Source organism: Lissotriton helveticus, chromosome 5_1 (genome assembly GCF_964261635.1).
Source record: "Lissotriton helveticus chromosome 5_1, aLisHel1.1, whole genome shotgun sequence".
In the NCBI taxonomy this organism is placed as follows: Eukaryota; Metazoa; Chordata; class Amphibia; order Caudata; family Salamandridae; genus Lissotriton; species Lissotriton helveticus.
In genome coordinates, this window is record NC_136065.1 from 1640866265 (window position 1) to 1640888810 (window position 22546).

The 22546-nt window shown below is 45.3% G+C and overlaps 1 protein-coding gene across 1 annotated transcript in view; it reads right to left on the reverse strand.

Annotated features, from left to right (window-relative positions):
* Positions 1-22546, reverse strand: part of LOC144752745 (solute carrier family 22 member 7-like) — a 447489-nt gene that overhangs the window by 61749 nt on the left and 363194 nt on the right. The window contains exons 6-7 of the mRNA XM_078640602.1: positions 1242-1351; positions 578-792 (exon numbers count right to left, since the gene is read on the reverse strand). Of these exons, the coding sequence (XP_078496728.1) occupies positions 578-792; positions 1242-1351 (325 nt within the window). The remainder of the gene's footprint in view (positions 1-577; positions 793-1241; positions 1352-22546) is intronic.

Here is a 22546-nt window from a genome sequence, read left to right on the forward strand (position 1 = left end):
TTTCTTTCTTGTCCTCTCCCCTCTTCTTATTGCAATCTGGTTTTAGGAGACGGTTCCCATCCACTTGACTTGGAGCCCACCTGCCTGGTCTTGCCCTGAGGGACAAAGGCTTGCCTTCACCTAGGTCTAATTTTACATTTACTTGTGAAAGGGTAGGGCTCACCACACTCTTTTGCAAGTTAACTAAGTTCCTGGGTACACCCAATTCATCTTCCCGCAATGAGAGAAAAACACCTCCCTCATGCAGGGTATTGTGTCTCCTTTGGGAGCAGTTTTCACACTGTATTAAGTTCAAGCACTAGAATGCCAGCTGAATGGAAAATGTGTTCTATAAAGTAAAACGTCATATTAGAAAATGTATTTGCTTTTGAAAAGATACTTGTATTGTGCTTCGCTGTGAGTGTGCTGCCACGCCTTCATTCAATGTATGTTATTTTGCAAGACTATTCATTATCTGTGATCATTTGAATTAGATTCCTAGTTTTTCTTATATATTGACCACTATGTAATAAATGTTAATAGAAAAAATAATTGGTAAAAAATTACATGTAAAAATTTGCTCTTCAAAGAAACTCACAGACTGGAATGACAATATTTATGCCAATGCAGAAGCCGGTGAGCAGCAGGGCCCAGGCCAGCGAATGACGTCGCCCCCACTTGGTCATGAAGAAGTACATGCCCAGCTTGAATGGTATTTCAATGACTCCGTAGAGGAACTGGGTCATGTACATGTCCAGCTCAAACCCTCTGATGTTGAAGCTGATCCCATAGTAGGAGAAGGAAGCACCAAACCTGCAAGGGACAAGCAATCATCTGGAATAATCTTGGCCACTCTGTTGCAGTAAAAAACAAGTAACAATCAGAATTTCTTTTTTTTTTTTATAATTCTTTTTTAAAAAAACTTTATTTAGCATTTCGTTAACGACAGAGCTAAGCATTGAATACTGTTTAGCATCACATAAGGTACAAACATAATGTATTACTGATAACGTTACCTACAGAGCGCAATAAGGTGGTCAATTGTGCGGAATAATAGACATAATACATACAAGGCCCCCCGCAAGCGTCACCCCAGCTAATCAATACAACGACCCCTCCGCAGCTCCCCGCCTATGGCACATATAAAGAAAAACGAAAGAATCTAGGCAATACGAGAAGGCAGAATATAATAAAAAGGAACATTAACGCACATAGTGAATTTGATCAATCAGAATATTTAGTAGATAAAAAATAATCCTTACCATAAAACTGCTGTACCAATTGAGACTTTCCTCAGTACTGGGTTTCTGAATAAGTCTATGAATGAGTAGTTTGCACCAGTGTTCTCCTCTTTTGCCACCTTACTGAGGACCTGAGAACAATGAAGTACATTAAGAAGTCAGCTGTTTTATATTTAGTTAATGAAATTTCATTTGACTTTATGTCTGTGTCTGCAGCTCATCTTTGTGTTCCCTGATTATGGTTTACTCTTCCTCTTTATTTGCTGGATGCATGTCACCATGATCATGGCATAGTCAAACGTTTACATACAAACTACTTTATTAACAGAAATAGGAAGTTCTAATACACATTCCCAGGCTCACTACAACAGGTTTTGCACATCCCTCAGTGCTTAACCGAAGCTCTTTTGTCAAAGCTGATCTTGTATTTATAGCTTCCAATATTGTTCTTTTTTAAAAAAAAATATCTTTATTGGTTTTCTTAGTATGATAGCAAGGCATAAGTACAGTATTAATACTTCATTGCCTTGTTCTTCTCCTTCCTCACCCTCTCATGTTGCATCATCATAATCTTTTAAAATGTCTAATTTGAAGGTTTAAACTTGACCCCTTCCTTGTCCTTGCCATACAAAGTATACCAAGTTAATCACGTTAACACCCTCCCATCTGCCTCCGCAGACGTGTCTGAGTCTCAAAACTCATGTTACACCCTCAAGAGGCTGGCCAGTCCTATGCACTATGCATTGCCTATCCTGTTTTTTTTATCTGATTCCCCTTTCTTTGTCTATCTCATCATCCTCCTCTTCTAATGGCCTCCACAGTGGGGTAAGAGGGGGTGTCTACCATCCACCATCATGAGTGTCCAGGCTCGGGCATCCTCCTCTATCTTCTCATCTCTTCTGACCCATTTCGTTCCGATTAATTCTGTTGTTCCCCATTCGCTTAGGTCTTTCAGCTAACCCTGGGTATAGTACTATGCTATGCTCGCAGAGCGTGCATAGTTTGCGCTACTACCCACTACGCAAATTGCACATAGCACAGTGCAAAAATGCGTACCGTGCATTTTATGCTTGCTCGCGTTCCTCAACGTCATGTTGGCGACCGCGAGCGAGCAAAATCCCCATCCCGGCGAGACTTTTTCCTTGTTTGCGATCAGCAACATCAATTGCCGATCGCGAGCATGAAAAATAAACCTCCCAGAGAGATTCCCAACGAGGGATGGTCAGGTTTCTCATTGCGAGTGGTCGCGTATGCTCACGACCGCTCGTGATGAGAAACTACCAGTCCGTGTTGCGAAAGCTGCCGCTCAAGTACAAATGTACTCAAGCGTCAGAAAACAACCACTTGCACTGTGCAAGATGCAGTGTGCAATGATTGCACAGTGCGGACAAGCCTCCGGCACTGTGCAATCAGTGCGAACAGCATTTCCCTACCACACTACGCAGTTCGCATAGCTACGCGCATGGCGCGAAGTGCACTTTGCTATGCATAGCGCTGCTACGCAAACTATGCCCAGGGTTACTTTCAGCCATGCCCCCATTGGTTGAGGATTGTAACTTAGCCATTTTTATCGCTATTCGCCTCTTTGCCAAGTCCCAGAAGCACGAACCTTCTGCTAAGTTTTTTAGATTTGGGTGTTGGAACCAGCCCCAATATTACAGCCTATATTGTTTTGGGAATTTTCCATCCTGTGGCACTTTGCATTTGATTTACTGTATTTTCACAGTATTGCGCTAGTGCTGGACATTGCCATATATTGTGAATGAAATGTGGGTCTGCTTGAGCACATCTAGGGCTTGAGTTCATGCATACTGGATACATTTTGCTTATAGTCTGCAGGGTTAAATACGTTTGATGTATAATATTAGTTTGTATCAGTTTAAAACTCACTCCTCATGTATTTTTGTTCACTCTCTATCTGTCAGGCGTTCACCTATTGCATCGTCCCATCTTGCCTACCCTGGAAGGGGCTCTGCCGGGAGGTCGTCTCGGAATACCCTGTATATATGTGAGACCAACCTGCAAGCTCCTGTAATGTAAACTATTACCCTTAGCACTGAGGTGCTGGGAGGCTCCTGTAGGAAGGAGGGCCACAGCTCTTAAGCCCCCCTGTAATCTTCCCATAATGTAATAACTGTCCTCTTCCCATCTTGAAGACAGCTCTGCTTCCACTCGGGTTCTAAATTGTTAATTATTGTATAAATCTCCCATTGTGAGACAACCTCCTTCCACTCATTTTTTGATGGACATTGAGTCTGCTATCAGTTAAAGGGTTTTACCACCCACAGTGGCATATCCGGGACATAGGGCGCATGGCCGACAACCTTCTTGACATTTGTCTCCCATACCGCTGCTACATGTTGGATGATATATGGATAAGCACCAGGCACCCCCGCCGCAAGCGTGAGAAGTTCTGGAAGAGTGGCCGCACTATGTGTACCTGCCAGAAGCTGTTTCTCACAATTATCATTCTCATCTAACCAGTGATCTGTGTGTTGAAGTTGTGGGGCCATATAATACAACTCTAATCGTGGCACTTCCATTCCTTGCACCTCCCACTTTCATTGGATTGTGTCAAGTTTTACGACTTTTGTTTGTTTCCCACAAGAGTTCGACCAAAACGCTATCCGTCTTTGTAAAATACTGAGTTGGGATTCTGTATAGGCATCTTGGTAGAATAACCATTTTTATTAGTGCAATTCTCCCCATCAAAGACAATGGGAGCTCCTTCCAGAATTTTATAGAGTTATTAATACCCTCCATCCTATTTTATTCTCCAGACATGCAGAGGCTGTGTGTGTCAGTTGGACCCCTAGATATTGTACCCCATTAGGCACCCAGGGCAGGCCCACATCAGGCAGTTCACTCTACGGTTTCTCTTCCTGGCTACCCATGGGGAACAATTTTGATTTCCCAGGATGGAGGTGAAGGCCAGATAACACCCTGAATTCCTCTAGTACTCTCATAAGAGCCAGGACCACTCTGTCTGGATGCCGCATATACATCAGTGTATCTTCTGCATGTAATGAGACCACATGGTTGGTATCTACGAGTTGAATTCCCCACCTCCTCAATTTCCCCCTTAATGTTGCAACTAATGGCTCCTATGCTATTGCAGATATGAGTGGGGATAGTGGGCAACCTTGGTGAGTGCCTTTTGTTAGTGTAAATTGTTCCGATACAGTCCCCCGGAGCTGTATCCGAGGATGTTGGATTCGTATAGATTAACTTTACCCATTAGACAAACCCCTACCCCACTCCCATATTTCTGAGGGTTGTCCATAGATATTCCCATTCAACGGAGTTGAACGCGTGTTCACTGTCCAGCATTGCTAGCGCGTACTGGTTAGCCTCCAGGCATGGAGCATGCCACACATGTGCCAATCTCCGCAGGTTGTACATAGTGTTCTGCCTCGGTATAAACCCGACTTGGTCGGGGTGTACGAGCTGGGGCATTTATGGCAATAATCTGGTTGTCAATATACCACTTAGTATTTTGGCATCGGGATTTAGGAGGGTTATCGGCCTGTAGGATTCCAGTAGCAGGGGTTTTTATCTGGATGTATGTCGATAAGTGCAAGTCGACATAATGACTTGCGTTCTTAAATCCACGTTGTTACGTACCGCGATGTAACGATTGCGTGGTAAAGGATGTTTCCCTTTTTATCTTGTTTTAAAATCACTGTCACCACCACCTCCTGCAAAGTCGTAGGTAGGGATCTATTTTCCAGTGCCTCGTTGTAGACTTCGAGAAGTCACTAAACCAACAACGGGGCAAACCACTGATAAAATTCTGCCAGAACCTCATCACTTCCAGGGCATTTCTCTGGCTTAAGTTCTCTGATCGCTTCTACTGTTTCTCCTTTAGTAGCTTCCAGTATTGTTATGATAACTCTTTTTTAACTATATAAGTTAGTTCCATAGTTTTTAGCCATTACCCAGCAATAAATTTGCCATTTACTGGGACATCTGAACTTGACCGGTTATGACTGGAATGACCTGTTGCAACATGCACTGAGATCCTGCAAAAGGCTGGACAAAAGGTCAAGGTATACGTATTGCTGACAAGCTGAAGATTTTAAACTTTGAAAAAGGCAATGCTTTGACTGCCTTATGCTACTCACACATGTAAAAATAGTGGCTGTCACGACCAAGAATCTAAAACTTGGACAATATCCAGGGAAGTTTTTACACATTAGTGCTGAATCAAATTTTCCACTTGTATGACCTGCTGCCTTTTACTGTTGTTTCCAGAGTGGAAAAGGTGCAGCTGCCATGCTCAGTGTGAACAGCAACTGACCGGCTAGGAAGAGTTGACCAGGACATGCATCATGGACACCTTAATAGTCCAAAGCCCATAGAGAGCCATTTAACCCATGTAATCACCTGGCCATAACCCAAAGTACCTCCTTACTCATGATGTAGCAGGGACAACTCCTGCCCTCATCTATGGTCATCTTACCCCATCCACAACTCACCTGTACATTTTGTTTTTCTGTATCCACACCTTACCATTCCCAGATAGGCTCATAGGTCTTTGTCTAGTGGCTGGCCATCCTGATTGTAGAACCAGTTGACCCATCTTCCTAGCTCTTCCCAATCCAAAGAGATCACAACCTATATTCACCATAAAATAAGTGGGAGCCAATGGTCCCATTTGGTGCTCAAATATTGATACTTATTTGGGCAACTCATTCTTTTCAAGGTAGGCACGCCAACATTTTGGTCTCCCTGGAGAACATCTTAGAGAGTCCAGATCCACTTCTGCCTTTATCCCCATTTCAAGAGCACTGATTACAGTGCAGATACAACTGGTCTCACGTTAAAGTATGTCACGATCAGACAATATCTCGCAGATTCACGTAACTTAGCATGTGTTATAACCTTTTCATAAACATCTTTGACAATAACATCATTTCCTCATAATAACTTATACAACATGTAATACTGCATTTAACAGCACTGAACACTAACACATTAATTTTACATAGACAATAAAGCAAACACTCCTAAAAGTCATATGCAAATACCATTGAATAATCACAGTTTCCTGTGAAGTATAGGTTTAACCATTTATTTGGTTTATTTTATTTTAGAGGTTTTATATAGCGCTGGCTGGACCCAGAGGTATCAGAGCGCTTTACATTATACAGCTAGTTACAAATTACAGCATCAATGAATAACAAAAACATCATTGTGGTAACAAGATTGTGAAACATGTGAAAAAAAAATTACAAAATGTACAACATCATTATAGGATAAGAACATAGTTGAAAAACCTATAAGGCATGAAGGAGTGAGTTTAAGGCGCAGGTAGAGACCCCCAATATTTATTGAGGAGCTGAATTTTGACATCTTTTTTTAAAGCTGGTGTAGGAAGGGTTGCATCACAGGTCTTTGGGGAGGACATTACAGACGTGGGGGGTATTTACGGAGGAGGAGTGGGATTGAGTGGCTTTCTTTTTTAGCAGGAGGGGAGCGTTAGTGCTTCTTAGGGATCATGTACTGCCCGCTTTGCAGAGTTTATTGTCAAGGTAAGGAGGTGCATGTTGATGGAGGACTTTGTGTGTGATGCATGCGTTTTTATAGGCAGATCTGCCTTCAATGGGGAGCCATTTTAGAGTTTTGAGAGCTGGGTAAATGTGGCCAAACCATTTGCAGTTGATGATGAGTCTGGCTGCAAGGTTGAGGACAGATTTATGTGGAACTAGGTGGACCTGGGGATTTCGGTGAGGATGGCATTGCCGTAATCGATTCGTGAAAGCACCAGGGATTGAACCACTAATTTAAAGTCTTCAGTTGGGAGAAAGGGTTTGATTTTCTTGAGATGACGTAGAGTGAAGAAGGCTCTTTTAGCTGAGTTTTTCATGTGGACATTGAGGTTTAGACTGTTATCGATGGAGATGCCAAGAGATTTTACTGAGTTGGACAAGGCGAGGGAGCAGTTGAGGGCACTGAGGTCGGAGATCCAAGATTGAATGGGGAGAGGGTTGTTTTTGGGGGAGAAGAGGATTATTTCAGGTTTTTGGGGTTGAGCTTATGATTAAGGTGGAAACTAGGATTGGATTTTAGTGAGGGTGTTATTAAGGTGAATGATGTCAGCGTGGGATTTGATCTTGTAATAGAGTTGGGTGTCATCGGCATAAAGATGGTAGTTGATACCAGCTTGATTTAGAATGAGGGTGAGGGGTTCCATAAAGAGATTAAAGAGTGAAGGTGAGAGAATAGATCCCTGGGGGACTCCTAGGTTGACCGGAGTGGGTTTAGAGAGACAGTCTTGAATTTTAATTTGTTGAGTTTGATGTTGAAGATAGGAGACAAACCAATTGTGGGTAGTACCATTGAGGCCGAAGCCATATTTGAGCACATTAAGAAGGTGGTTAAGAGTACCAAAGCTGTGGAGAGATCCAGGAGGATAATAAGACATGTCTCACCATTGTCGAGGGAGTGATGGATGCCATCAACAATGTTAAGCATGGCAGTTTCAGTGCTGCAGCCTTTTCTGAAGCCTGATTGTAAGGGGCCTTGAAGGTTGAATTTTTCGATGGGTTTGTCTAATTGGAGCAAGACACATTTTTCGAGGGCTTTAGAAAGAAGGGTGTGGAGAAGTGTGGCTCACTGGTTAGAGGAGGCAGACCCTGATGTAGAGGTCAGTCCCGGGACCAGGGTTCAATTCCCGACGCGGCAGGGTCTTGAGCTCAAAATGTCCATGGACTCGATAATACTCGCCTCGGTGCCTACTCGAATCATGGGTTCACATTCTGCAACTCTGGGCAATAGCTTGCTTAAACTCCACTACGGCCCCCACAACACTAGGATGCCTGGCTTCACCTTGGGGATTCCCAGTAGGGGTTATCTCACAGGGAAAGCCAGGACGGGTTCCCAAAGCAAGCGCTAAGAGACCTGTCGGTGAATTGGCGCTATATAAATCGAAATTAACATAACATAGTGATGGGGCGGAGGTTGTATAAGTCATTAGGATTAGCATTTTTGATAATGGCAGAGATTTGACCAAGATGGAGGGAGCTAGGGACACTTCCCGTAGCAAGGGAGGTGTTGATGATTGTGGCCCAGGAAGGGACTATGATGTGCTTTAGGTCTTGGACAAGGTTAGAAGGAGGGTGTCTTTGATATGGGAGGATGGTTTTAGTTTAGTAATAATGCTGTGGACTTCGTGCTCAGTTACAGGGAGGAAATTATGCCAGGAGGCATTGTTTTTTGGTCATAATCATCATAATCACAGCCCCCAAATCCACTTTGCAGGGCTTTACCATTGCCAGGAACACTGAGGGCCCGATTCACAGAACTAACTTAAGACAAAATCCTAAACTTACTACTTTTGGTCTTCACAGAAGTTAGGATTTTGTCTTAAGTTTGTCTTAAGACAGACTTAAGACAGACTTAAGACACCCTTAAGTTAGGAGTTTGTCTTAAGTCTGTCTTAAGACAAACTTAAGACAAAATCCTAACTTCTGTGAAGACCAAAAGTAGTAAGTTTAGGATTTTGCCTTAAGTTAGTTCTGTGAATCGGGCCCTTAGGTTCTGAAGCAAGTTTATCTCATTTTTCTAGCAAAAGGCAAACTATGTGTAAATTTATCAGCAGTATTATCTACATCCATTTGAGCTAGAAACATTTTTATGAAATCTGAGATTCACACAGATTAGGTGGCATATTTGATAAATTGGTAATTATATGGTAAATACTGCAGCCGAAGAATTGCATAAAACCACTGACTCTTAACATTGTCCAGTGTCTTATAATCAACATCGTATTCATGAAAGATGAACCTAAGTGTTATAATGACAACAAGTGCCCATTGTCAGCTGCACTTTAAAGAAAAAAGTTTTTCAAGCTAACTACCAGTTAATAAACATGCATCCTGAAAAATGCGTTACATAGTCCTATATTGCCTTCCTGGGTTTCTATTGATTGTGATTGATTGATTGCGGGTTTCTAAAGTGCTAGAATCGACTCCCGAAGGAGTATCTCCGCGCTGTAGACCGCTGGGGAACCCGTCCTAGCTTTCCCTGTGAGATGGTCCCTACTGGGTATCTCCAAGGTGAAACCAGGCATCCCTGGCGTATGTGGGGGGCCGTTGTGGAAATGAGGCAAGCTAATGCCCAGAGTTGCCGAGTGTGATCCCTAGTTAGAGTAGGCACCGAGGCGAGAAATATCAAGTCTGTTGACCCTGGTGCGTCGGGAATTGAACCCTGGTCCCTGGCCATCCTCTGCCGCCTCTAACCAGTGAGCCACGCCACACCACACCACACCACACCACACCACACCACACCACAACACACCACACCACACCACACCACACCACACCACACCACACCACACCACACCACACCACACCACACCACACCACACCACACCACACCACACCACACCACACCACTCCACTCCACCCCACTTAGCATTTTCAAACTACCCAATCTTTGGCTTATGTTTTATGCTGTCATCAGAACCCTTTAATGGCAACATTAGACCATGTCACACTGATTTACTCAGTTGAGGTTATTGCATAATGAAAAATGGCGATTAAACCATTAGATTACTGCACTACTGTTTCAGAGTAAAACAGTAAACTATATAGTTTACTCACTCCTATTTCAACTCAACTTGTGAAATGTAAATGTGTGTATACTTGTAAAGCACACTATCACCTGAAAGGTATCTTGGCGCCGTATACCGCTGTGGAACCCGTCCTGGCTTTCCCTGTGAGATGACCCCTTACTGGGAACCTCCAAGGTGAGGCCAGGCATCCTAGCGCTTTCGGGGCCATTGTGGAAATTAAGCAAGCTATTGCCCAGAGTCACAGAGTGGGACCCATGATTAGAGTAGGCACCGAGCCGAGAATTATCGAGTCCGTGGACATTGAGCCCAAGACCCTGCCACGTCGGGAATTGAACCCTGGTCCCGGCCTGACCTCTGCCTCAGGGTCTTCCGCGCTAATCGGTGAGCCACACTTCTCCACTGATCCACTTGCAATGATCATTCGTTTGGCACCTGACAAATGTGTGCATTGTGGTACAATCACCCAGCCTTTGTGTTCCCTCATCTTTATTTATCTTGTGTTCTCTTGTATTTCCTACCTTCAGCTGTATTTATTTATTTTTGATGATCTGCTTGTCGTTTCCTTTCCACATTTCAATGCTTTCCTTCTCCTGGTCTCCTTTTTGGTTGTTCTAAATGATCATGACAGTGTCCTTGGTGGAAGTACCACTAAGAAAAATCATTTTGTGATCTCTAGACCAGTGATTTACTCTGCTTGTATGTGTACCAGACCATGGAGAGTAAGGGATTTATAAACTTAACTGTGGAATCTCAGTTGCCCAATACATTTCTAATGTCCATAATCACCTTGTGGAGTGGTGTGGCTCACTGGTTAGAGGCGGCAGACCCGGAAGCAGGAGTTGGCCTGGGACCAGGGTTCAATTCCTGACGCGACAGGGTCGTGGACCAGGGTCAGCGGACTCAATAATTCTCGCCTCGGTGCCTACTCTAACCAGGGCTCCCACTCGGCAACTCTGGGCACTAGCTTGCCTAATCTCCACAACGGCCCCATCAACGCCGGGGATGCCTGGCTTCACCTTGGGGACTCCCAGTAGGGACCATCCCACAGGGAAAGCCAGGACGGGTTCCCCAGTGGTATACCGCGCCAGGATACTCCAGTAGTAATTGAGCGCGTTACAAAACAGCTTATAACATAACATAACCTTAATCAGCGACTCAAGGAACCACGATCTTAATAAATAGCATATTATGCTCTGTGCCTTTGCGTACATTGTCTTTAAACAAAGCGCATGATTCCACAGAAAGCAAGTAAGCCAATGAGGTGCCAAGGACTTGTCTGTTAATTGTGTATTCAATCAAACATGTTGCATGAACTGAGAGCAGTGTCTGAGAAAATAAAGAGGAATTTGTAGAGGAGACTTGAGACATAGGACATACTGCGCTAGTATCAGCTTCCTTTGCTTAACCCCTTCGACGCTCATGACGAGCTGAGCTCGTCATGAGGTACGCCTGTCGTACGCTCATGACGAGCTCAGCTCGTCATGTAACGCGTTTTTTAAAAAAAAACACGCACAGCGGGAAAAACCGCTGCACGCATGAGGTTAAGGGTTCAAGAAGAAACGCCTAGCCTTTGCTCAATGGGTTTATCAGGCTGGCTACCTTCTGGCTCAGTCATACATAGCAGACGTTGCTATTTTATTGGAAATCAGTTCTATTGTTCAAACGAGGTATGCAGTTGTGAACCCTTTTGGATTCCTGAATTAGGTTCCTTCTTTGGTGCTAAGGATAGTATATTTAGCCAAATGATTGAGGGTGAGACTAAAATATTGAAACAAAAAAAAGCTGTAGTCGTTATTAATGTATTTGTGTTTTGGAATTCCAATGGAGGTACACAAAAAAGTTTAAAAAAAGACAAATACAGATATACATTTACTTAATCATAATTACAACAGGCAATATCAAAACATGTTGTTAATACATATTCAAAAACATTTTAAAAAGTTAAAAGATTTTGCTCAAGCCATCTCATTGGTGGCAAGTAAACATTGACAGGCCACAACTGTCAAGTGCACATTGTGGGGCACATTTAAAAGCCCCTAAAGCCACGGGAACGGCGTTCCTGTGGCTATGGGTCTTTTGCCTTATTTATAAGGTAAGGTGGCTTAACGCTACCTTGTCAATAAGGCCCCCCTTTATGCTATTCTTATGCGGCAGCACCAGAATTAAGACCAGCGATTATTATCATACAAAAACACGTGCGAAATCCTTGGGTCTCTGTTATGTTATGTTATGTTATATATGATTTGTAGCGCACACAAATACTCAGGAGTGTCCTGTCGCGAAAATGAACTGAGGCCTAGGGAGCAGAGATTAATTAGATGGGTTGGTTAAAAAGGTGAGTTTTGAGTAATTTCCTAAAACGCGGAAATCCTGAGTATGCCGCAGTATGTCAGGAAGACTGTTTCACAAAGTGGCTACCTTTACCGAAAGCTACTGGCCCCCCATTCTAGAACGACAGAACCATGGAGTACTCATCAATCGGTGAGAAGCAGAGCGCAGAGAACAACTGGGGTTATAGAAGGCCACGCGCTTCTTGATATAGGAAGGTCCTGAGTCATGCAGGGCTCTGTGGGCTAGGGTAAGAGCCTTGAACTGCACCCGCTGGGCCACGGGAAGCCAGTGTAGGTCACGCAAGTGTAGCCTCACACTGGATCTCTTAGAGATGTTAAATAAGAGCCTGGCCACCGCATTCTGAATCAATTGTAGTTTATTCATCAAGTATCCAGGGATACCAATGAATAAAGCGTTGCCATAGTCGAGCCGGGAAAGGATATGTGCTCGCGCCACCATTTCCTTCGCCGGCTGCAGTAGCATAGGAAAAAACCTACTCAGCGTCTTGAGTGTGCCAAATCAGACAACCGTAAGCCTTTTGATATGCTCTGAGAACCGGAGATCTTCTCTGAACCATACTCCTAAGTTCTTTGCCGGGCCACCCTGAGAGCGTGGGCAAGGAAAATCCGGAGGCCACAGGGCTTCTCTGAAAAGCGGAAGAAATTGGCCATACAACAGTATCTCAGGTTTCCCTTCGCTGCACTTGAGTTGTGCCCGTGCCAGCCAGTTGAACACAGCTGAGAGGTACCTCTGTGCAACCCCAGTACTCAGCTCCGAGCCTTTCCAGGTGAATAGTAGCTGGGTGTCATCGGCGTATGCCATGATTTTAGCACCCAGCTCTTCTGCCAGGAAGATCAGCGGAGTCAGATAGATATTAAAAAGCAGAGGACTGAAAGTAGAGCCCTGAGGGACTCCTGTTGATAGCTTTCTGGCAGAGGATGAAAAGGAGGGCAACCAGACCTGCTGGGTGTGCTCATCCAAGAAAGATTTTAACCAGGCCCACACTGCACCAGAGATGCCAATGGAGGAGAGCCGGGCAAGAAGGAGCTGGTGAGGCACTGTATTGAAGGTGGCAGAGAGGTCCAACAAAATCAGGCCCGCTCTGTCGCCCCCGTCCAAGCACTCCCTAACCGCCTCTGCCATCTCCACCAGCGCTGTCTCTGTGCTGTAGGATGTTCTAAATCCAGATTGGCTTGGGTGAAGAGCCCCGGATGTTTCCACAAAGGTCTCAAGCTGACGGAAGACCACCTTTTCGCACACTTTGGCCAGCACCGGCAATAGAGAAATAGGGCGATAGTTGGAAGGCACAGAGGGGTCTGAAGTCGGTTTTTTAAGAAGAGGAAGAAGTTTGGCCTGTTTCCATTGTGCTGGTACTATAGCCGACTGAAGAGATCGATTAATGACAGCCGCAGCTTCTGAATAAACAGTCTCTGCTACCCCTGCTAAGGCTCTAGCTGGGCATGGGTCCGAGGGGGAACCACACATAAGAGATTTAAGAATAGCAAGAATTTTTACAAAAAAAAAAAAAAAAAAGAATAGCAAGAATGTCAGAATCCTCAGCCTGCAAACACTGGGAAAACGAGGGACTAATGAGTTTGCGAGGTGGGGGAACTATGGACGAAGAGATCCTCTGCTCCATCGAAGGCGATCCCAAACTATCTTGAATGGATTTTATTTTATTAATAAAAAAAGCAGAAAGCTCCTCACGCCATTGGGGGGGAACTGGGAAAGTCTTTTGTTCCGCACAAGGGGACATAAAACTTCTGACAATAGTAAAGATCTCCTTACTATTGTTGTTGGCTTTCGTGATTCTCTCAGCATAATAATCGCTTTTAGCTTTCCTAACAGCTGCATAATAATCTCTCTGAGCCCGGGAAGAGCAGATTTAGCCGCAGGGCAATACGCTACATGCCACTGGCGTTCCAATTTTTTACAGCCCAGTTTTGACTCTTTTATAGACAATGAAAGCCACGGACTAGAAGGGACAGGGCCGTAGATGATTCAACCCCCTGACTAACCCAGGCATTAAAACAGTCCACCGTGCCCTCATCTGCAGGAGCCACGCAAGGGTGCAACAGGGCCTCAGATAGTGCAGGGATATTGATCTTCCGGGTAGGCGTGCCATGAGTCAAGACCATGGTAGGAGAGGGTTTCCCCATGTCCCACGAAAACCTAATCAAAGAATGATCAGACCATGTAACAGGGAGCGGATCCATGACATGCATATCAAAATTAAAACACACCAGGTCAATCAGGTGGCCCCCCGTGTGTATTGGCTTCTTGACCCACTGGGTTAGCTGAGTCAGAGCAAATAGGTCCAGCAAAACTGCGGGGTCAGGAGCCGCAGGTGTATCTAAATGAATATTAAAATCACCCAGAAGAAGAAATTTGGGGAAATGATGAGCACGAGGGGCGATAACATCCCCCAGAGTCTTCAGGAAAGCTCCAGGAGGGCTGGGAAGGCGGTACACCAGTGTACCCCCAATGTGAAATGGGGTGACAGAATAAAGGTAAAATCCAGGGCCTCCCCCTCCGCCTAATCCTTAGAGGTTTCGAACGTGAAGGCCCAAGCCTCCCTGAAAACCACAACCGTGTGACCCCTTCTCCCAGTTGTGTGATCAGCACACACTAAATGATAACCCCCGGGGATAGCAAGCTCGACCACCGGCGCACATGAGTCACTTAACCAGGTTTCCATAATGAATAAAACGTCTAACTTATTATCCAGCATTAACTCATAAATGTTAAAAGCATGTTTGACCATCGAATGTGCATTAATAAGGACCGCAAAAATTCCAAGCTCCCTGACTGCCAGAGGACCCTAACCGGGCATTTTAGTGTCAAAACAGAAGTTGCAGATGGAACATGTACTAGAGAGGTTATGTACAACAGCCCACTGTTTATTTACCGCACAGGGTCGCGAGTCCAGAGCCAGCAGTTCATCACAGCTATAAACTCGCCTGCGCCCCAAGGCGGCAGACTCCAAACCGGCAAAATGACTGGCACTGGGCACTCCCGGGGCACGGACGAGCGCAGACGGGCTTGCCTTTGGCACGCCTTTGACACGCCAGCTGGCGCGTCCGTTGCACGACTGCGGGAGAATGGGCAAATTATACGTCTTCCCTCCCCCAGCTAGAGCGCTAACTTGCGTCCCACTGGGATCCGGGACACCCAAGATGGCGCCCTGCCCTCCACTCAATCGGCACTGGGAGCCGCGGTGGACCGAGGCAGGTACAGCACACCTCCCTGGCTGAAAGACCGTGTAAGTGCGAGCCAAATTCAAGGGGAACAGAAAAGAAATGTAGCAGCAATGCAAGAACGATATTTAAAATAGCAAAGTCTTTAAAAGCATAAAAATAGCGAGCTCCAGGTCACATTAAGCATATGTAGACAGATTAATTAATCTCACAAACAGTCTAAATTCAAACGGTTCGAGCAGGGACTGCCACTACCTGCTCTAGCTGCCCCTAACCCTGCACTGCCTGCCAATTTATACGTCTTCCCACCCCCAGCTAGACCACTAACTTACGTCCCACTGGGATCCGGTACTTCCAAGGTGGCGCCCTGCCCTCCACTCAATTGGCACTGGGAGCCGCAGTGGACCGGGGCAGGGACAGCACACATCCCTGGCTGAGAGACCAGGTAAGTGCGAGCCAAATTCAAGGGGAACAGAAAAGAAATGTAGCAGCAATGCAAGAACAATATTTAAAATAGCAAAGTCTTTAAAAGCATAAAAATAGCGAGCACTCAAATGTAGAGCTCCCGGTCACATTAAGCATATGTAGACAGATTAATTAATCTCACAAACAGCCTGAGTTCAAACAGTTCGAGCCTGGACTGCCACAACCTGTTCTAGCCGCTGCGAACCCTGCACTGCCTGCCAACTTATACCTCTTCCCTCCCCCAGCTAGAGCGCTAACTTGTGTCCCACCGGGATCCGGGACTCCCAAGATGGCACCATGCCCTCCACTCAATGTGCAGAGTGTTGAAAATTACAAGATTATGAAGCCATAGACTATTTCACACAGACCTAGCTGTGGGAAAATCCCTTTTCAGGACGAAATCCCTCACTCACCAGAGATGGCATGCTTCATCGTATGGGATTCTCCTCTCAAAGGAAAAACCTAGTTCCTTTGAGGGCTACAACCCTCTCTCTGAGAGGGAGGAGCGCAGGGATGTTTTCATATAACTAATTTGGGATGTACTAAATCAACATGTGAAGAGCAGGTTAGTGTGAGCGAGGGCGCAACGCAAAGAAAATACCAAATGTGAAAGGAGTGTGAATACAACTAGCTAGGGGGCATCAAATATATGTTTTATTCAGGACACCTGTGGTATCCTCTGCCCTAGGAGGATCCTTTACCCTTCTCCTCACCCCCTGTTTGGCGAACACCTTGGTACACCACTGTGACATCACTTAGAATGCTGCAGTGGTGAACGTTCCAAGCGAAGCGCCTTTGAGTGAGAGAACAAGCTTACTGGGACGAGCTGTGGCTGGGGTCATGATCCTGATACTTCAAGACAATAAAAGACTCGTGTTTACAATACGTAGTCTGCTGTGTCCCGATTAACCACCTATTTCACAACACCCTTTGCCAGGATTAAAAACAGTGCACCAGCGACATGAATTTAGGTGGCAGTGGCATGGTGAAAAATATTGGTCGACATGTTTCATCCTAGAGTGTCCCTGAGCTCGTCATGAGCGTACGAGAGGCGTAACTCATGACAAGCTCAGCTCGTCATCAGCGTCGAAGGGGTTAAACAGGGAATGAATGGAAAAGAAGAATTTTGAGAAAGAGGATACATCAAATTGCCCTGATGAAGTCCCTATAGGGGAAGAAACAGGTGGATGGGTCTGTTATAAGTGTGATGGAATTGGATACTTGATAAAAATAACTATATGGAAAAAGACACCAATGTCTGGAAATTAATTGAAAACCAAAACTGAAAACAAGAGTGATTACAGATACATGCAATTTGAAGTGGAAAGGTCAAAGTGAATGAGGAAATTAGGTTACCCTCCTAATATTGTGAAAACATTGACTTTCGCATTGAAGTTGGAGGAAGTAAAGTTAACTTTAACCCCTTGCCTGCGGTCGGAATTCCGCTCCTATGCTGGACATTCCGATCACGGGTGTGGTCGTGACGGCTCCCGGCCGTCATCAGCACACGAGCACTGTGTGCCATGACGGACGGGAGCCGTCACCAGCATGCAAGGGGTTAAATGCAAAATGAGTCTGCACACAACATGAGGAAGATTCCAGACAAGATAAGGCTGAGGCTTTCTCCATATGCAACTTTCCTGAACAACAACATCCTGCGTGCAAAGCAGAAGTTCCCTTTTCATGCTTACTTTGTACAAATATTTCTTTAAAAGCCTTTTTAGGTGATATTTAGCCATTGGAAGATACTCAACTTGATTGATCTCGAATTTTTTTTTAGCTTTCATAAAGGACGAGAAAAATTCCCTTTTCCTTCTCCGGAAGACAAGCATTTCATGCCTTTACCCGTCACAAACTGACCCCTTTTCACTTCTGAGCGGTCATTCCCCTACCTCAGACCTGCGGCGTGGATCAACTGTAGCAGGTAGCCCAAAATGTAGTTCAAATACAAAATGGGAAGCCATAAAATCCAAGGGCCATATTATCACCACTTTTATTGGCAGGAAACTGAAGATAAAGCGACAATAATGGGCTTGATAATATGCCCTTCTGGATTCCCATAGAAGCCCAGGTTAACACCAGAACCTGGGCTTCTATGGGAATTTTCCGGGGCATATATTCAAGCCCATGATAGCTGCTTTCTCAGCAGTTTCCTGTCGATAAAAGCAGCGATAATGTATCGCCCTTGCTTGATAATATGGCCCCAGATTTCATATTTACCACCAAATACGCTCCTCTGCAACATCGTGGAAGGCCATTGCCTCATGTCCATCACTTCACAGGCATAACTTAGAGATGATGGAATTCTTGCCTGTAGACCATCAGGACATGCACAAAGTGCATTTTCTTGCAACTTTTATACAGTCTGTTAATGCCAGAAGCTTGAGAGAGTGCCTAACTTGTACAATGGCATATGATCTTATTCAACTAAGGGTATAACTTCCCTTGTTCAATCTTATCACTTCCAAGAAACCAGATAACATTCCTCCTAGTTATAAAAGTCACTCTTATTTCTAAAAGACAGCACTTTACTCTTTGAAGCATTTTTTAATTAGGGGAATGCCTCTTGCTATTCCTACTTCACGTGTAAGATCATAAATGTAAAGCGGAAATAGCAGGAGAACTAACAAACACCCTTGCTTCAATCCATTATGTGTCATGACTCTTTGGGAAAGACCTTGGTTACCACCCATCAACCCTTCAGTTCACATATAAGAAAGAAGTGCTACAAGTACCCTCAAAAAATGTAATGGAATTCCCAGCAAGAAAAGATTTTTCCACAGCGTCTGATGATCTACTCCATTGAACACTGTGGAGAAATCAAGAAAAGATGAGTACACAGGAAAACCCCTTATTTGGGGGTACTTTTCTATAACTACTTGTATAGCTGAAATATTATTCAGAGTACTACAACCAGCCAGCTCTGTAGATAAAATAGGATTCCTAATGCCCACTGCTGTCGATGAAGTAGAATTCTTTTAGCGAATGTCTGTCGCATCAAGTAGAGCAATTTGCCTGTAACTTGCTAGGGAAGTTTTCAACGCTTTTTTATAGAGAACAATAATGGTACCCTTCCAGTAAGCATGGGTGGAAAATGTGTTCCGCTTGTGGAATTTGTGGATTTTTGGCAATTTTGCGATCTGCGAATCGCGCGGAATTGGCCAAAAATTAGCAATTCGCGAGTTGGTGATTTTTTTTGCCTTGTTCGCTCTTCAAAAATACAATCTCGCAAGCGCAGCATTGACTTAGCATGATTCTGCGTTTGCTGATGAGTTTTCCTTCCTGTTCGCGTGCGATGCGAGATTTTGGTAGCTGGCCGAGCAATGCCGCGATTGCGTACACGTCATTGCGACCCGAATGAGGAAATTGCGAATGCGAACATGTCATTGCAACCCGAAACCGGAAATTGCGAACGCGAACACGTCATTGCGACCCAAAACAGGAAAAAGGCATCGCGAGCAGGCTGATTAAGTGGAAACAACATTATCGCGACCATTGCGACCGCATGCACAAGTTCGCATGCCAGAACAAGTAAAAAAAACTCACAAACGATTATGAATTCGTGCAAATTTGCGTATCGCAAATTCGCAAAATCCGCCCATACTTACCTTTCAGGAGAATGGAATATCACCTGAATGGAAGAAATGATGAAAAAACAGACATAAAAAAGTAGCCCATAAAAGGTCCTCCTGTTTAATTATTGCAATCTGAATGTCCTCAGGCCCCATGGCTGCAGATGCTCTAGCACTTTGAATAAGTCCTGCAATCTCCACGCATGAGGGGGGACCACTTAAAGCTAAAGATTCTACATTTGCTCTTAAAATTAGAGGGCCACCACTACTCAAATTGCAGGCATGCAGAGAAGAAATATATTGAGTACAGATATCATCCGAAATCGAAATTGCGTGAGCACTAACTCTCAGATTACAGGACTGGGTGAAAAGGTGCAAATATTTTCTTAAACAATTAGAAGCAGCAGTTTCCCTCAAATTAATCCACATCCTGTCCTCTTTCTTTAGACACTGTGTCACTTTCAGTCTTGCTCTCTTACTTTTCAGTCGATAAATTTTACCCTGTCTGGAAATTGTGAAGACGTGAATTGCTTCCTCACAAGAACAATAATTTCCCAGTTTACCGCATTTAGAGCACAGCTAAACTATGCATGGTTAAGGAATATTACGTGGGTAAGGCAAGCACTTGCATTATTGGTACATGCATGGCTCATTATTGGTACATGCATGGCTCTGTCCGCGTTGTTCTGACTGTTTCTCCTATATCACCAGTGCTCTCCTCCTGTTATACATCCACAATCAGGTTTCACAAAATCCTTACTGACGACCAGGGCAGGATTGCCACAAGCACTGTGTCTGGCTTTCATACACGGTGGCTCAAAACACACACAGCGAAGCAGGAGACATAAACACAACACAACACCTAGAAAAGGGTTTTATTTTACAAAATGCACAGACTCTCTATTTAGAATAAGGCTTGGGGTATTATTTTACACAACGCTCTCTAGCACTCTAGAAAATATTATAGGACGTCCTGCAAGAGATAGGAATGATATATACACTTAATCACAAAGAAAACACCTCAAATGATCAAAGCCACTGGCCACACATCACAATTGCAATAATCAAAACTCAAACATCTCAAATCATCAAAGCCACTGGCCATACATCACAATGGCAATACTCACAACTCAACACTTCACCTGGTGCAAACACTGCATCTTAGCCCACTCCTGACTGGGGGTTTAACAGCTGGGAATAGCAGCCTCAGCAACCAGGGTTCCACTGTACCGAAGGAGACGTGTCCTTCCCCATTCGAATGAAAAAATCCTGGTTTCTAAGTCAACAACCCTCAGCTTTATAATGTCAAAACAACACTAGAAGGTTTGAGAATCAGCCTCCCCGCACAAGGAAACTTACTAGCACTGGCCGGCTTCCAAGCAAGCATTCCATGGCAGGAAGAAGTTCCCACCTCCCCTCTACATTCTCGCATGTTCCAGAATTAATCTTGACAAAGCTCACAAAAGCCTTCCAGGGTACATTAAACAATCTCTCACAAAAAGAATCCTTGAATGTGATTAACCCAAACAACTTGCAAGCGTGGCTGTGCGTGCAGATAAAGCTCAAACCAGGTTGAGTCAGAATTCAGGATGACATGAGGCCATGTCAAAGCCAATAGTAGGAACTTCAAAATACTTATCAATGTACAACACAGTGCACATTTGTGCACCACTGCTTATAGCATCATATACTTCATCTCTCAATGGACAACGCAGTGCACATTTGTGCACCACTGCTTATAGCATCACATATTTCATCTCTCAATGTACAACACAGTGCACATTTGTGCACCACTGCTCATAACACTGCACCTAAAGCCCAAAAAGTACATTCCACACCTCTCTCTCTCTCTCATGCTTTCAAATGCACATACCACATGTTCTGTCCTTGGCAAGGCTGTCCTCCTCCGTGACAGCTCCCACTGAAAGACTGCAAGATTACAAGAAACAAACCTTTAAGAGAAACAAGCCATATGCAGGACATCATACATTCAGGCTAGGATAAAATAACACACTAAAGTCAATGAAAATAATGGTAAAGCAGCTGGTTACCACCCCCACCCACCTCGCCGGACACACACTCGACGCCGTCTTCTCATCCAGCAAAGACATCGCCTTCAGCCACGCCACTGGACTCCACTGGACTGACCACAGCTGCGTCCACTTCACCTTCAGAAGAACGACGATCCACCACCACCAGCAACAGGTTGCCCGAAGAAGCTGGAACAAGATCACAGCCGACCAGCTCGCCGCCTCCCTGGGTCAGCACCCTCCCGCCAGCTCAGCGAACCCCAGCCAGGCCGCCGACAACCTCACGAAGTGGATCAGCAACTGCGCGAACGAACTCGCCCCGTTGAGGACCCCGCCCAGCAGACCCGGCAGCAAGAAAACCCCATGGTTCACAGACGAACTCAAGACCTCCAAGAAGGACTGCCGAGCCCTCGAGAAAGTCTGGAGAAGGGAACCAACACCGGACAACATGACCACCCTCAAGCTCGCCACCCGAAAGCACCACCAACTGATCCGCGCCACCAAGAGAACTGCATTCCAGGACCGGCTGGACAACAACGCACACAACTGCAAGGAACTCTTCAACATCGTGAAAGAGCTCTCCAACCCCAGCGCCGGAAACAACGACATCACCCCATCGCAAGACCTCTGCAACTCCCTCGCCTCCTACTTCCACAACAAGATCACGGACATTCACAACAGCTTCAGCATTCAACCATCGCACACAACGACCGCAGCACCGCCGCCCACCACCACCCTCCGCGCCTGGACTCCGATCAGCACCGATGACACCGTCCGCATGATGAACTCCATCCACTCCGGATCTCCGACCGACCCCTGCCCTCACCACGTCTTCAACAAGGCCGACGCTGTCATCGCACCCCACCTGCGGGACATCATCACCACCTCCTTCGACACCGCCACCTTCCCGGAGGGCTGGAAACACGCCGAGCTCAGCGCTCTACTTAAGAAACCCACTGCGGACCCCACCGAACTCAAGAATTACCGCCCTATCTCGCTCCTCCCGTTCCCAGCCAAAGTCATCGAGAAGACCGTCAACAAACAGCTGGCCGCCTTCCTCGAGACGAACAGATCCCTCAACCCCTCACAGTCCGGCTTCCGTGCCAACCACAGCACCGAGACCGCCCTCATCGCTGCCACTGATGACATCCGA